Genomic DNA, 17,152 nt, shown 5'->3' on the forward strand with positions numbered 1-17,152 from the left:
TATGTTGTAAATATTGAGAGGTTTCCTCAAGTGTGTAGATCCTGGCGGTCAAACGTTTAATTAGCTTAGCTTGGAACCGGCTTAAGAGTGCGGGACAAACTGAAATCCATCAAGCACAACTGCATCAAAATACCTTCAAAATCTAATAGAGGAAACATTCTTCGGTAATGCGGTTTTGCCTGGAATTGCCTCATGTTCTGGACTCATGTTTTATTATAGACTGCAATCATCAGTACAGCTCTTGAGCAAATAGGAACTCAGAAGAAATGTACTTAAAAGAAAGGACAGAAAATGACGCATGGAGACGCACAGATGTGCTCCCCATCTTCTATTAAACCATGGAGAGTTAAATCAAATGAGACACGGGGGAAAAAAATTCAAATAGATTTGTCAGCATAAAAAAAAAAAAAAGAGACGCTGCGGCTGAGAGAAGTTTAACTTAAGCAATTTGCACAAGACTCTGATTACGTTCGAAACCTTGTGGGATTGAGAGTCATTGCCCGGTTTCTGAGCCAGAACCGGATTAGGTGCAGAGATTAGATTAGTTTGCCTCGAGATTGGATCGGGCATGCCTTCGGATTTTACTGCCGTGATACGCAAATAAAGCATGATACAACGACGGCGGAGGCGGAAATGCCAGAGAGAACTGCAGCCGAAGCGGAAGCCCTGCCCGTCTGTGCTAAAACAAATTTGCAAAGTACTTGAAAATATTGATTTGGTTTATTTAAGAGACACGGCATGAAACAAATATATTAGAAAAATCACTGAACCGATTCCAACACCGAGCGGAGGTCAAAAGCAGCGGCGCGGTAACTGCTGACGAGCCACGTGTTTGTCGCAAAATGTAGCGTGTAATTTGATTATTTTTTTTTTTTTACTTAAAAATGTAGACGTCTCTTGAGTTAACCAAGCAAAGAGAAACGTCCCGAGCTCAGATCAGACAGGAGTCAATACTGACCCAGTCGAAGTGACCTCAATAAAGATTTCAAACCGCTCCTTGCCTCAAGTGGTCTGGAGAGAGAGGCGTGTCGGCTATACAGTAAATGCCTGAATATAAAATAAATTCTGATTAAATGTCGGACGATGGAGCAGAGGCACTGATTCAGATGAGGCAACTGAAGGATACCGAAAGGAGAGCAGACGTTTGAAGGGGATGAGAGAAGGAGGGGCCTGACTTGTAGCTAACCTCGATTCTCCTGGTTTAACTCTCACCTTTTTATATTTTTTAACCTGCTCTACAGCTCTCATCTTCGCCGCGACTTCGCCAATAACAACACATTTCTTGTTATTTGTTTCCCTCTGAGCAAAGTTAATATTACAACCATTCCTCTCTCTGCTCCCGAAAAAACCCGACCGCGTCCGCGATATCTCCCCCGTTCTCCCCTAACATAATCAAGAACAGAAAAACAACATCAATGAGCACGGAGCAGGCAGTCGCCACGGGCTGGTCTTTCGACCCGCGCGGACCCCGACCAATCTTCGCCGGCGCTCATTTGCGAAGCTCGACACAATTTTAGGAAGAGAGGAGACGAGAGAAATGGGTGAAAAGGGCAAGCGTGCGGCGAACTGGTGCTGTGATTAAGCGCTGGCACTGCACCTGACCTTGGAAACTGTCAAACTCTTCTCTCTGCTCCATTCACACTCCATTAAAACTCTAATAGCGCCAATTACTGCTTTATTTAGCTGTGTCATCCCCAAATTCCCCCTTCGGAGCGGAGGGAGCGCAATTATTTACCCCTCCCTCCCCCCCCTCTTCCGGCAAAAATCACGAGCATGAATATCACATCTGAATGGGGAGATGGATGGATAAATAAGGACACAGGGGTGTGTAAATGTGTTCACTGGCGGGGCAAGGGCATGAATGCATATGGCGGTGGGAAACTATGAAAAATTGTTATTCCTGTAAAGATGTAGGTCACTGCAGAACACATTTTTTATTAGCATGGCTGTAGCTATCGATTGTTGGGTCAGTGAGTCAGCGAGGCGGTAGTGGACTAAATGAAAATGGAATCTAAGTGATCACCTGCTATGTAATGCAGTTACTCTTTATTACTACAAGATAAATATGATAGATACACATTCGCGTCTGCAATAATGGGAACCGAGCACATGGCTTCATAACGGAGACCTTACATATGGGGTGGCTGTCATATACCGCCATATATTCTAATTTTATTACACTCTAAATAGATAAATATGATACACCGATGTTCTTGTCGCACTTAACGATCTCGGGGCATTCATTTTTATCAGAGAAATCCATAGGGTCAAGCTAGAGGCCACGGCGCGCAGATATCACCGATTTCATGATGAAGGAATAAAAATGATGGGTTTCCGACTCAGTGTATAGCCCTGACCGTAAGTCAAAAGATCTCCTCCCTCTTTTTTAGCCCCTGCCAACTTTAACAGAATTTGTTCAACCCCAAACCAAAGTGAAAAATTTGCAATAAAACTTAAAAGCTCGTTAAAACGCAGCGTCACAGTATAATATTAACGCAAGAGCCCGCCAGCTTTGGGATCAAGTTCCACAAGACACCACGATGCACAATATCAGCACAGAACTAAAGTTTCAGGTTAAGCCAGCTGTTCACTTTCCCTTCCTTGTCTGCCCTCATCCCACTCAGGTCACACTGAACGCGTCTGTGTGGCAGGGGCTCCGCTGAACCAATTGGAGAGGTGGGTGGAGTTGTTACCATGGCAGTGAAAAACCAAATGCGCCTCCATCGTGTTCAGCGGCCGGATGGGTAAGAGGCCGGATGAGATGAGTGTTAAGGGTGACTTTGAAAAGATTGTCCCTCGCATCCAGAGGCATCTCAAAGTGCGTCTGAGAGGGGTCATTATGTCGCTTTAGCCCTGTTATCACCCAACCAGCTCACTCAAACGTGTTGGGCAGTGACTTAGCCACTCCGCATGCTCTCCTCTGGATGCTTTTAGATTGGCCAGCTGCCCTAACCTGGATCTTTAGAGAATTTGTGTGTCTCCTAACATCTCTATTCATGTGTATTTGGGCGTATAGACCAATACGGGCATCACTGTACATCATTAAAAGCAGGGCTGCTTTATGATAATACAGGATTTAAAGTATTTAAACTATTAATCCATTAAAAAAAATGTAGCATTTCTGCCTAATTCTACTTATAATGACAACATGTTTGCAATCAGCCATGTGTGCAAAGGCTTGTGGTACAGAAAAGTGGTCATGATTGCATAGTACATAACCTGCAAATGCCTATTTCAGTCCCAAAGCGCATTTGTTAAATATACTTAAAATACTCTTTTTCCAACACGCTGCGCAATTCCCCCGTAATTTGCTGCATCTAAAGCCGTATTCAAAAGGATATTTTAAGTGCGTCACACATAGCTGCAGAGTTGAGCACAATACTGACAGGAAACCAGACACCAGGAGACGCGATAGGCTGAGCCTTGTTACCTTGTCACATCTCATGAGGCCCAGGTAGCGGAGGGACTTGCTGCTCTGAGCAATCTGCGTGGCTCCCTGGTCTGTGATGTCTTTGCACCAGCCGGCGTCCACGGTCTCTATGGTGCTGCTGTACTGGCCTATGGCTATCAGAGCTGTGGACGGAAGATAGAGAAAGGGGAGGTGGGGAAGAGAGGGGGGGACACACACACACGAGAAAAGGTGTTAGTCTGACAACCTTTCACATGCAAATGTGGCGGCAACGTCCTCCCGCGGAGATGCACGAAAATTCGAGATGAAACCGGGGCAAGTCATCTGGCCAGCTGTGACACATAATTCCAATGTTTATACAACACCTTGAAATACACACACACACACACGTGCATACACACAAACGTTGCATACATCCACGCTTGGCCAGACTGCTGCAGGATTCATCCATTAGAACGCTGGCATGAGTCACAGCACTGAAAGGCAATGACACCATGCCAAGGTAAAGTGTGACACCATGCCAGTGTATGATTTAATTTTGCTTGTGTATGTGTGTGTATATGTATGTTTACTGCTGCCAGGGCAGAAACAGAGTGCCTGGGTAAAGAGTATCCACCAAAAAAATACATATATCTGTCAGTGTCTGGGGGATTTGAGGTCGTATTTTCAGCGCTGTTCTTTTGACACCGTCTTAATGTATTGACAAATTGAAAAGTGCAGCTGACAAACACAGCCAGATTAAATCTTCTGTAATCCAACTCAGATAAAGACATACTCTTGCGCATCAACATACAAACACACCCCGACACACAACAATCTCCCTCATCAATCTCTGACCCGTCAATCGCCGGGGTAGACGGAGGAGACCTGCGCTCCGGTCGATTGATAGCGCCGCTCGGTGATCGATTGGCAGGCCCGGGCTTTGTTCTCCACTCTCGCAACCGTCGCTAATGAGAGTGGGAAGGTAGGAGGAAGAGGAGTGAGAGATGAAAGGAGGAGGGCAAAGAGAGAAAGCCTTTGACAGCACCTTCAAATAGTTACTTAGCCCTGATGTTGTTTTCTCATTCGCAGAAATCCATTCACTTCAAACTTCTTTATAAACACGCCCGAGACAGCTCCTCTTCAATAAGGGCGGAAAATTCCTCCGTACGAGCTTGTTTTCACGTTGGATCTCTTCCTCTTCACGTTCCACACTTTCATGACCGGCGCTCTTAAAAGTGCCTCCGCGCATTAGAATATTAAATAACACGCAGTCAGCACATCATTCACGTTACTGCGCATTGGGTATGACTTGCTGTCCGAGACTGTATGTGCATGTATGAATGTACAGCGTATAAATGCGTTCTTGTGGCGTGTGAGCTTCATCCCGCAGGACAAGGGAAATGAATAATCTTACGCTTTTTTTAAACCTCTTTCCTCCAGCTGGAACTGTGTAAGGTAGAAGCTTCCCTACACACACGCTCTCTTAGGACCAAACTTTTGTACAGAATGTAACATATGTAATATATAGCTTTTGGGCACTTGAAGTGCACCACATGTGGTTCCTTATGTTCTCCAGAAAGCTATTGGATGCCATGCATTACGGCACATTACGGCTAAGCAGGCAGTGACACGGCTTTGAAGCTACAGTATTTTTCATGTAAAACAGCACCATGGGGAAGAGCCTTCAGAAGGCCAGATGGATGAAAAGAACAAGAAGTGGCCGTGCTGTTTTTTTGACTAACAGCAACCTGGTAAAGTATGCAAACAATTGAACCATGTCTCTGTGTCTATATGCGCGCCTCAGCGTGCACAAGTCCCGGAAAGACGTCAAATGAGCAAAAGTCCCCTTGTCATGTTCAATCACGTGACCCGAAATTTGATCAGCTGGGCCGGGATCTTTCATTTAATGTTACGACACACACATTGCTGCTGTTAAAACCCCCCCCTTCCCGGAGAGACTGGCTAAGGTTTCTGAGGGAGATCAAATAAAAGGGGAGAGCTTCGCAGTCCAACAAATCAAACAGAACTCTCTCCATTCTCGTTTGCCAGCCCGGCATCCCTGCTTCTATCCCTTCAACTTTACTTCCCTCAACCTGACAAAGGAGGAAGATAGAAGCAGACAGGTGCCTACCGCTGTGAATGTATAAAACGTGAAACAGAATACATTGCCCGAGCATTTCCTGATTACTGTGGTGCACTCACTTTGGCGCACACCACCTGCCTAAACTGAGTTGCAATTTAAATGTCGACATGCTCCAGACTTAATAAAGAAAACATATGGCAGTCAGAGAGCTGCAAGGAGAAGGAGAACAGCAAACAATGCTAAATATAATTTTGTGAATCTCTGGAGTTGGTAAACCTGAGTCAGATAATGTCTTTGTTAGGATGAGTCAAGCGCTAGGCTATTTAGACACTTTAAACACTCTATCAACAAGTTCATCTGGTTGCCATTACAGTCTAATATCCCTGTGCGCTCTGCTTCTCTCCCTCTTACTTTGATCCTCTATCAGGAGACTGTAAATTTCAGCTACTCCCGGTGGCAAATGGAAATCGTTGGCTACCTCTGCGAAGGCTAAGAGCTTTCAGTAAAACCTTTTTAATACAATTGAACCGTTTTGTTCACATGGTCGGAGACAGAGAGTGGTGTCGAAGCTTGGTGTCTTTGTTGCGGCAAAACACACTAAAAATGTACCTAAAGACAATACATTGATAGATATACACCATCAAATGTGCCTGACTGGCATACACAGTCATAACATTATGACCACCTTCCTAATATTGTGTAGGTCTCCCTTGTGCCTCCATAACAGTTGGGACTCATCAGGGAATGGACATGGGCCTTCTGAGGGTGTCCTGTGATGTCTGGCAACAGAATGTTGTTAGTGGGAGGTCTTTGGGTCCTATGGGTTGAGGGGAGGGGCCTCCTCTGTGGATCATCCCACAGATACTTGATGAATTTGGGATCTAGTGTATTTGGAGGCCAGGTCAACATCTCGTGCTGTTCTTCATGTTTTTTTTAGTTGTTCCTAAAGCGTTTGTGTGTGTGCCTGTGTCAGGCTGCATCCTGCTGGGGATGTCTGCTGCCATCAAGGAGTGTCATTGTTATGGGTCTGGTCTAGGTGGGTGGTACATGTCTAAGTAACATCCACACGAATATCAGGTCCAAAAGTTTCGCAGCAGAACATTGTATTGTCACAAGATGGTCAATGTTATTCACTTCCCCTGTCAGTGGTCATAATGTTATGCCTGATTGGTGCATTTCTTTTTGTTAAGAATAAGGAAATACAGCTTAATGTATTTTTCTTTTCTTACAGTTATAATACAGAACTGGACAGCCTTCAATTCAACCATGTATAGCATGCTGATGGCTACAGGTAGCAACAGTGTAAGGCCTTATTTAAGTAATCACACCATTTTAAATGAAATAAGACATTCATTCAAAATGTCACTTTTTAGGGTAGCTCACATTAACTGACAATTACATTAGTTGAAATATCCCCCCCTCCAAAAAAAAAAAATTCAAATATTAGGTTTTCAAAAACTTTTGACTGGCAAAGTATAAGAGACCATAGGAGCAGGAAATTGTCTTTCCTGACTGATAATGATTTTCTGTCTGAGAAATAGATGAAGCGATATGCAAGAGAAGTTAAGGTGAAAAAGAGGTGGACCAGTCTGAGGAGAAAAGAGGGGGAAAATCCCATTCTGGCAGCAGGAACTGTGACTGAGTGGTGACTACACAGTCACAGACAGTAATGAGGACACACTCTGCTGCCCTGCCTGAAAATGGCTTTAGGATCTGGCTTTCCCTTCTGTGTGTATGTGTGTGTGTGTGTATGTGCTCCCCTTTTAGCGTGAGAAGAAGCAGACAGAGAGTGGGAGATTGACCTGAAATCCAGGATATCATTCATTTTGAGCATGGCACATTTAACCTGTCTTTTACCGAGTCTGTCACTGGGGGATAAAGCTACATCAACATACAAGAAACAGGTGGAGATCACATGTAAAACCAACTGCTTCTGTTTATGTAAAGTTCTCCTTGGATTTGGCCCCCAGCATATCTTCTTGTCAATCAGTCAACGCGCGGACAAGTGCCATGGACCATTTAGCCTATTCATGAATGCTATCCCTGTGACAAATCGAGAGCCTCAGTTCACTACAACCTCCCCAAATGTTAAGATTGTAGGCTTTAGCTTTAAGGAACCACGGCGACAAATGTCAACCAAAGGTGAGTAACGGAGTAAAACCGTAAATCTTCGGTGTTTCATTAACCCCCACATTATCTCCACGCAGAGATTCATAACCTATTACTTTCTGATATCAGGCACAAGCTGCAATCAAACACCACAAATACGAGCATTTATCCAAACACAGGAGTGGTCCTAGGCTACGGTAACCCCACTCCCAACAGCGAGGTCAGGAACTGGTCAATCCTGTGATGACCGCAACGTGAGAAGAAACCTTCCCTAATCAGCTTATCCTCCTATCTCTGTACCTGACCTCAGAGACGCAGGGGTTAAGCATCTTTTACAGGCTTATTAGATATTCACTTATTACATTCTCCTAAATGATGGTGTGCCATTACTGCTATCCTATTGCTTCTGAAGCCATCCCCGTGACTGCGTGCTGTAACCCTATACGCCATATTTTAGCCACTGATGAAGACAGAACGCCCATGAAAGATGTGATGGTGTATGGTAAAGATTTACTGTGATGTAGCGTGAGTGCACTGTGTGTGTGTGTGTGTGAGAGAGAGAGAGAGTTTAAAGATGGCAGCAGAGACAACAGAAAAAGGCTTATTATGGCTGATGTATTCCAGAGAGCGCAACTGTCACGTCTAATGCTGAAGACATTCACTTGGGTCTTTGTGTGCGTTTAAAAACTTAGCCTCAGCTCTGCCCTCTGCTCTTTGCTGCCGTACGCCAAAAAGAAAAGCACATTTTCACTTCCCATCCTTTCAAGTTGTGGCACTTACAAGGGAAGCTATTTTAGTAGCACAATTTGTACTTCTTTAGCCTACTGGCCAATATTCTTACTTGCAAGTAAGAGGTCAGCTCTGCTGTATTTTTTATTAACAATACTAAATTGAAAGATTATGTAAAGGAAGTGGTGCAAGACACAGAATTACACCTCTCATAAAGGGTTAGGCAACGGGACAATACACAGTGGTGAGATGGTGAGACACATGGACTGTATAAATACGTGTCCCCACTTCCTTGCATTGACCCAACTGAAGCCATTTACCCTCGGATACGGGCAGCGCCAGCTTGCTACTTTGGAGTCTGCACAGTACGGTCCGAGAGTGGAGCCACTCCGAGATATCACCAGACTCACTCACATTTTCATTTAAGTAGTACTGCGCTCTGCTCTACCTCCACCAATTACAAGGAAATGTTGGATTACACAAGGTACTTGTTTTAAAATTTTGTTTTTACAACTCTCATCATCCCGTGGGACCGCTTTACGGAGCGTTTGGCATGGCAACTGGCAGTCGCCATTATGTCATATCCTGTTTCTATAGCGTCAAATGACTAACCAAAACAAAACTTATCCAAATAAATTAAAAACATATTTCAATCCATAAATCTGCATCCATTTTTTTGCCTCAGCATACGCGAAGGACTTGAATTCTCCACTTGCGAGAGAGCACATGTTGTATGCATATGCACATGTGCATCGATTTTCCCATGCGTGCATAACAAGACAGTGATTTGTGCACAGCAGAAACGACTACGGCTTCACGGCGCCGTGTTTACATGGACGTAAACATACATGCATCAGCTGTCACCCGGGAGTGTAAAAACACTGTAAGGTGACCTCAATAAGCACCATGTGGATGTCACTTAACTCCTTTGATGCCTCTCTGACCTAGCCAAGCGATGGCCCCACTGTCTGATTGATTAACACACTGAGCTCATCTTCAAAGTACCACGCAAGACTGACAAGGGTCAAGCACAGGGCTAAAACTAATTCAGTAAACAACATCCTGAGAAAGAAGAAGAAAAAAGCACTGGAAACACACATGCACAGAAGCTGGGGGACAAAAAGAGGACTGTTGCTCTTGCCCCGCTCTTGCGACACAAATTTAAAGTTGTAAGGAGTACAGAACTGGAAAAGGCGCGTTCACAATCCTTTAATTTGGATGGAAAAAAGCCTGCCGGGATCAGGTGACAAAAAATTAGATTTATCTTCCAAGTCAAATAAAAAAAATACGCAGACAAAAAGGGGAACGGCAAAGAGAGAGGGAGAAAAAAATGAAAAATTGAGAGAGGCAGGGGTTCTGTGAGGTGATGCTCTTCACCCTGACATTTTGGGCAAATGCAATCAAAGGCCAAGGGGAACTGAAATCATCCAGGCTTGATAGAGAGACACAGAAGAGAGGAGAAACAGACTGAGAGCGACACAAGGAGGGAGAGCATTTTACGGTGGGACATGCTCGATCTGGGAAATTAATTAAGCCAGAGGGCAGGGAGAAGCCAGTGTGCTGAGGGCATGGGCATTTTCCCAATCAGCCTCTGATCTGATGCAAACCAGCTGACACATTCCAGTTTTTGGCAGCGTGCGCTCATGTGGTTTTCAGTTTTTTGGTTTTTTTGTATGTCTGTGTAAGAAAGATAGAACAAGAGGGGAAAGGGCAATCAGCAGACTCTGAAATGTTTAAGTTTTAAGGTGACGTACAACAAAAAAAAGTGAGTTTGATGTTTTACGGTGGTCTGGCATCTGAAAATAATACACACACACTTACACACACACACACAGACTGTTTTAGTTGTTGATGTGCGATAACCTTGTGGAGGGGATGCGAAGTTTGAAGTGGAGAGGAAGATTGGAAAGGTGAGTGAGTGACAGAAAGAGGGAGAGGGACAGATAGAGAGGAAGAGTGATGGGCAAGGGCAGATAGACGGAGTGAAGGGGTGATAAGGAGAGATGGAGCTATCACAGAGGTGACCTACAACGGGCTTTCCTTCGCCACTGAGAATAAGCACTACTTGCCAATTCTCACACAGACACACACACACACATCAGACAATGGGGCACAGGTCGGATTTATTCATCAGTACTCAAGTAGGCCGAACATACTGTGGTTTAAGATTGCGGTCATTAAACTGGAGGGTTTCCAGGGGCATCGCGGGGGAGATTTGCTAAAATAAGTTCATATCAAAATAAATCATGTGGAGCATGCCGCGGCACATAAAGTCACTGACATAGCATAAAGGCTTCATAACCCGTTGGCCTTTTTAGATAAAAGCAAGGGGATCTGGTTCAAGTAAGAGGCAATTTTAAGTATGAGCTCCAACAGGAAGCAGGAAAAGTCATCACATCTACACCGATCAGGCATAACATTATGACCACTCAGACTGACCATCTTGTGACAATTCAGTGTTCTGCTGGGAAACGTTAGGACCTGGCATTCATGTGGATGTTACTTAAACATGTACCACCCACCTAGACCAGACCAGGCACCCCTGCCCCATAGCAATGACACTCCTCGCAGGATGCAGCCTGACACAGAAACACATGAAAGCGGTTTAGGAACAACTCAAAAAAACATGAAGAACAGCACAAGGTGTTGACCTGGCCTCCAAATTTACTAGATCCCAAACGGATCTAGTATCTGTGGGATGATCCACAGAGGCCCCTCCCCTCAACCCATAGTACCCAAAGGCCCCCTACTGACAACATCCTGTTGCCAGACACCACAGAACACCCTCAGAAGGCCCATGTCCATTCTCTGATGAGTCACAACTGTTTTGGAGGCACAAGGGAGACCTACACAGTATTAAGAAGGTGGTCATAATGTTATGCCTCACCGTGTATGTCAGGGATGTGCAGTTCTTGAAACTCAGCATACATATGATTCGGCAGTTTGCTTTAAATTTAAAGCACAACATCCAACTTTTACACAGGAAACTATTAAATTCCTGTGTTTTGTTCAAACCGGAATCTTTTAATCATGACAGAAATGTATTCCCCACAACCATTCCCTAGCCTTAATCATAGTGTATTGTCAAAAGTGAGAAGAAGGCTGTGTTGAATTCAGAGATATGGTTAACTCTTGAAAAACTGACATACCCTTGAGCAAGGCCGTTAACCTCCAGCTGTTCCACTGAAGCTGGTCAAGAGACTGACACTGGCCGTCCTATAGGAAAATGGTGTATAAAGGTTTAAAAAGTGTAATCTCCGAGACTATGGTGACGCAGTGTAGACAGCTATTTGTGTGGTGGTGCTTTTGTTGTGTTTTTATTGCTCTGACAGTGTCACCAGATGGTAATTTCTGGTGATGTTTCAGGTGGTTGTGTTCTTGACTCTGCCATCCTTATTATCAGTGAATCCAAAATTGTTCCACCTGACAAAGATGGAGCCACTTTCAGTACAAGCACAATGTTTTGCCACAACTGCGATTGGATAGTTTTCTTTCACGGTCAACCGGAGCATTGTGGAGACTCTTATTTTATTTCTTTTTTTTGTCATTTCACAAGGTTTTTCTTTCACCACTCCATCACTATGTCTCCGCGATGCCGCGTAACAGCCGCTTATAAGTCATAAGTCTGGGAGAAATTAAAGATGCACCGAGTGATCAAAAACTCTACCTGCAGAATTGCGATCACGTAAGGATGAGACTGCACAGAATGAATTCATATAAAAGGGTCCATTAAATGCTAATATTAGCCTACTCACAGGCCTAAATTGTTTGTGTGGAAATTGTGCGAACCTTTTATATGTTTATGCATCCTTCCTCCGAAGATAAAATCAGGCAAGACAAACACACTCTAAAACACAAACACACCAACTGTGGTTCTCATTGCCATCAGCAGTAAAAGCAGGATATTAAACTCTTCTTCAAACCAACAGCACCTCTGTTCCCATGGACCTCTCTTTTGAGGATATTAATCCTCCCCACCTTCTCTCCCGTTCGGTCTCTCCTCTTTCTCATCACTCCCACTTACTCTCCGTCTCTTTCTCCATTTTCGACTGTGCGCAAAGGGAAAACTGCCCTCCAATTCTGACAACTTCTGTTTGAAATGAGAACGCGAGAGAGAGGAGAGGAGGAAAGAGGAGACAGACGAAGACAGGCAGGGGCGGCCTCGTCACTGAAACTGCACGTTGCATGCGTCTAACTGGAATTAACATAGCGTAGCAATAGTTATGGCTTTGGTTATGGATTATGGCTAATCCTTTAGCATAGGGAGCAGGTCTTAAAGGTAATTACACGCTACTATTGGATCCAGTGCCCAGAAATGAGCCTCTGTTACGTCACGCCTATTAGGATCCAGAAGAAAACGGGCTGCTCTTACATACCGCTTAGACAGAGTACAGGTTAACACGCCATGGCATTCCCTGGCAATCTAAATGCCGCTTAAACTTGTCAGGAAGGTGAAAGAGCTTGTCAGGGAGATTTGTTTGTTTGCACTAGTGGGACTACAAATTAATTTCATCTTTAAACCATAATATGAGTTGGTGATGGTCACCCACATAGCAGCACCACTCAGTGCAGTGAATATTAGCTGACAGGAAGATGGTGGTTTTACTTTTTCGTCCTCTAAAATACCTCTGCGACTCCGTCTAACACACACAGTCAGCTTTCCAAGTGCCACTAAGTCTGTTTCTATGTCTTATCTCCAGCTTTTAACAGTCCACTCTGTCCGCTTTAACCCAGCGGGAATCATTAACCAGACACACATTTCCTCTTCCCATACCGCCGACAAAACCCTCCAAACAGTTTGCGATCGCAACACAGCGTGTGTGTCTGTGTGCGGTTTAGCCTGCGTGTGTGAATAAGGGTACTACTTAGCTCCTGGAACTGCCCTAAAACAAATGACCCAATGCCAATTAATTGCACAACAATTAGGTTAGTAGACCGTTATTAGCGGGCAGACCCGCCCAAGGAAAGGCTCGAGAACATGCCTGCTTCTTCCCTCAACTCTGATTCTCAAAAGAGAACAGCAACAGAATACACTGCCTTGACACGGCAGACAGGAATATGCAATGTAACCTCCACTGACACATGTACGTGTCAAAGGAAATAGTCAAACATCCCGTGTAGAGGAAGCCGTGTGCTTCCTTGAAATTCAGCAAACAAAATTATAGTTTCTGTCTTAACTCTCCGCCTGAAACTTTAACCCACATTGACCATCCGAAGTCTGAAAAAGGTCAAATTATCTTAGTTTGCCAAATTCCTTCTAGCATGATTTGTCTGACATAAATGCAGCAAGTAAATCAACTGATGCTTCTCTTGATTTTAAAAATCCTTATTACTAAACTTTTCTTGCCATTGTTAATAGCTTCTAAATTTCAAGGCTACAGGAAAGTTGGTTCAGCAACACGTTGTGGAGAGTCAACCATAAGAAAAGAAAAATAAGTCTGTTGCTATGTAAACATGGATACCACAAATAAAAAAAAATACAATGGTCTCGACACAGAAAGAGTGTTAAAGCTATTATCTATATGAGCACATCAAAACAGCAGGGCAGAACGCATTTAAAACTGTCAAGACGTTGAATATAGAAAAGTGTGTGGAGTTCAGAAGAAGGAGAAGAGCACAGAGTTCTATTAATAATGTTCAAAAAGATTAAAACAGCAGAGAAAAGTTTCATCCGCAACAAAAACCGGCACTGGCACTCTGAAAAATGAAAAGGTTTGACAGTCAACACGTTCTTTTCTTCCCTTACCGTTTCCCTGTTTGTCACAAAGCTTCGGTCTCTTCTATATAAACTCCTAATGGCTCGTGAGTCTGTAACAGCACTTAGTCAGGTCTCACCAAAAGCTCTTTAGCAAAGTTTAAAGCAGTTGTGATGTTTTCTGATCGATACCTGGCCATAATTCAAATCACACGTCAAGTGCCATTACTGTATAGCCTGCGCACACCCGACCGAAGCGCACCCACACACCCACACACACCCACGTGCTCATTTTCATGAGCTCAGACAGTGTTTTTGATCAATACCTGGCTATAGATCAAACATCTTTTTCAGTTTATGGCTAACCTTTCCCAAGGCTCATTTCAGACGCACACAGAATAAGTTATGTCTTACTTGAGACTGCCGCCTTGACGGCATCCATGAAATTGATAAGTGCTCTTAAATGCAAAATGACAGTTTAAGAACCCTGTTTTCAAACCGCGGCACAGTCAGAATGTCTCGTAAAAACACAAAGCACTTTTCTCCAGGAGGTAACTTCACAGTCGGAGCCGGAGCGAGAAACACGCACAACGGACCAAATGTGAAGTTGTCTTTAAAGGATAATTTGTCCAAATGCAACGAGGGAAACCGTAAGAGGTGCGCAGGGAAAATAGCACTTTCCCCTCATTATACGTAGAGCACAGAACACAGGTAAGTTTGTGTCATCACAAATGTTTAATCTAGCTGAAGATTACTGACTTTAAAGTCTGCCTCGATGTTTTAGGAAGCCACCGACTACTACTACGAAGGTACTGCAGTTCAGCATAAATATAATAAGCGGAGCATTTTATTGAGGAAAACTTTTCAAATTAAATCAGCAAAGAAAAATACCTTTTTGTTTGTCATACATTATCTGAAGGTCTGGGGAAGCAAACAATCAGGCACTCGCATTTTCTGCTTATGTGCCTTTTATTGCTCGTCTACCAACGTGTGGGCCGGTGTATTGTGTTCCCGATTTTGTCTATAGATCACAGAGACCGTGTTCTATTGACCCTCTTGTCTACCCTGTCATCTTCTCTTGTTTGGCTTATCATTTCACCTCCTGCTTCTCATAGTCTTCCTCTCATCCTGTCACCCCTCCCTTTGCTAACCCCGCCCCCCGCTAATGTTTGCTTGCTTTTGCCCTCATCCCGTCTCGGTCTCCCCTCTCTAAAGGATGCTCCTGTGTTCGGGGTCACTGTCACCATCTGAGTAGCAGCGTTGACCTTTAACCTCTTTACGACTGGGGTCAGTGCCTGTCGCCATGGTGTTTAACATCCCCGTGGGAGGTCATCCATGTACATGGGTAATGGAGTACCATTCAAACATATATACTATTTATTTTATGTCAGAGACATGTGAAGTTGAACCTTTAATCTTCCACTCAGGTTACGAGCAGAGACAGACTCAGCTCCCCCACTGTTGCATCTTTTAATCATTCTTTTATCCCACCTTCCGCCCTGAACATTTCATTTTTGTCCTCTTCTGCGCTCACAACAAACAGGTCTCTTTTTCTTTGGATGTTCGCCTCTACGCGACTTTCAACTGCAAGCTATTGAGTTACACGTCCACAGTAGAGAGACATCCCACAATGACAATTATCCTGTGTAGTGACGGCTGTAACCTGCTGTGCCTGGGAACCAAAGGAGAGCATTTATTTATATAAAAAAAATAATAATAAAAAAAAAAATGCTCCTCCTGAAATAAAAAGCTCAGTGGCAGCAAAAAGCAAACAAGCCAATTTTGGGTTTTACAGTTTTCCTCCAAGTTAACGGCCTCTACTTTAAAGTGGATTTCCATTAGATGAAAGTCTGTTAAGACAACAGCTATGACTGAGATGAGTGACATGACACTATGGTGACTCAGCCAATGGGCCGCTGATGAAAGTATTGCAATATTTACTGTATATATTTGCATTATTATGCTCCGATTGTTCCCTTTCCTATTCCAAGGGGGAAAAATGCTGTCTTAAATAACTGTCACTGCTATCTCCTGTATGCTAAATCACTGTTGGACATTAGCCAACGGGTCCTAAGACGGCCAGCGCATTAAAAGCATTTACCTGGCAAAACACGATTTATTAGAAATGTTTTCAACATCAGTTTGACACAATGCAGGGAGTAATCGAACGAGAAGGCACAGCCGCAGTGAGCTGTTAGATGCAGAGCTGCAGGTGACGGACCGCACACCTCCGACTTCTCAGCGAGGAGGTAACAAACTCCTTTCACTGTGCCCACAGACTCATGCTGTGTGCAGCTCAACGTCTGTTTCCTTACAGAATGATGGAAATATTTTAATAGTACCGGTTCTGTGACCTGTATTAAACTGCATTTGCTGTTGCCACTAGTAACTACAGGTGTCTCCAATTCAAACCAGGATTGAAATGTTCAATACTGACACTTGAAACCAACTGAAAACGCTGATTTTCTTTTAGCACATTAACGCATCGCGCCTTAGGACGTAGATATGCTTCTGGGTGTTAATTAACGCCACAAACGCCCTCACTTTTCTCACCTTTTTATATCATAGATTATGACTGTGTAGTGGGATGCATGTGTCTGTTTGTGCATATTACGACCGAGACTACACGGACTCAGTGTGTGCACCAACAGAGAATTCACAGCTGTTGCACTGCTTTTCCTGGCTCGGAGAGGCAAGGTGTTCATTTTGAGTGTGTCAATGTGTGTGTGTGTGTGTGTGTGAGAGCATTATGTCCCTACTTATGTTTTGTCTGCTTGTGTTTGGACTTGACTCCGACAGTGTATGCGTGTGTTTCCAGAGGTTGATCTCGAGGAGGCCAAACACTCAATGGGCAGATGATACAAGTCTTGCACTCCTCCTCCATAAATTACCAGCTCATTACAGTAATGCAGTCCATTTAGCATAGAGAGAGAGAGGGGGAGGAAAAAGGGGGGAGATATAAGAAGGGATTGCAGAAACAAGTGTTTGGAGGGGGTGGCAAGGGCTGCAGCAAATGACACATAACTGTCAAGAAGGAAAAATGGGTGAGGACAGGGATAGAATGAGGGGGAGACATGATAGGAAATTAAGGAAGGTAGAAATGGGAGGAAATGAGAGTGAGAGAGAACAACGGGAGAAGGGGAGG

At 44.0% G+C, this 17,152-nt stretch overlaps 1 protein-coding gene across 2 annotated transcripts in view; it reads right to left on the reverse strand.

The window, feature by feature from the left end:
- Positions 1 to 17,152, reverse strand: part of fbxl17 (F-box and leucine-rich repeat protein 17) — a 218,349-nt gene that overhangs the window by 14,164 nt on the left and 187,033 nt on the right. Inside the window, exon 10 of one of the 2 annotated variants that reach the window (XM_084551370.1) lies at positions 3,431 to 3,573. In XM_084551370.1, coding sequence (XP_084407496.1) covers positions 3,431 to 3,573 — 143 coding nt within the window. Of the gene's footprint in view, positions 1 to 2,771; positions 3,574 to 17,152 lie in introns of those variants that run through there. The other variant, XM_084551369.1, reaches the window with a different exon arrangement.

Source organism: Chelon labrosus, assembly GCF_963514085.1.
Source record: "Chelon labrosus genome assembly, chromosome: 9".
Taxonomy (NCBI): domain Eukaryota; kingdom Metazoa; phylum Chordata; class Actinopteri; order Mugiliformes; family Mugilidae; genus Chelon; species Chelon labrosus.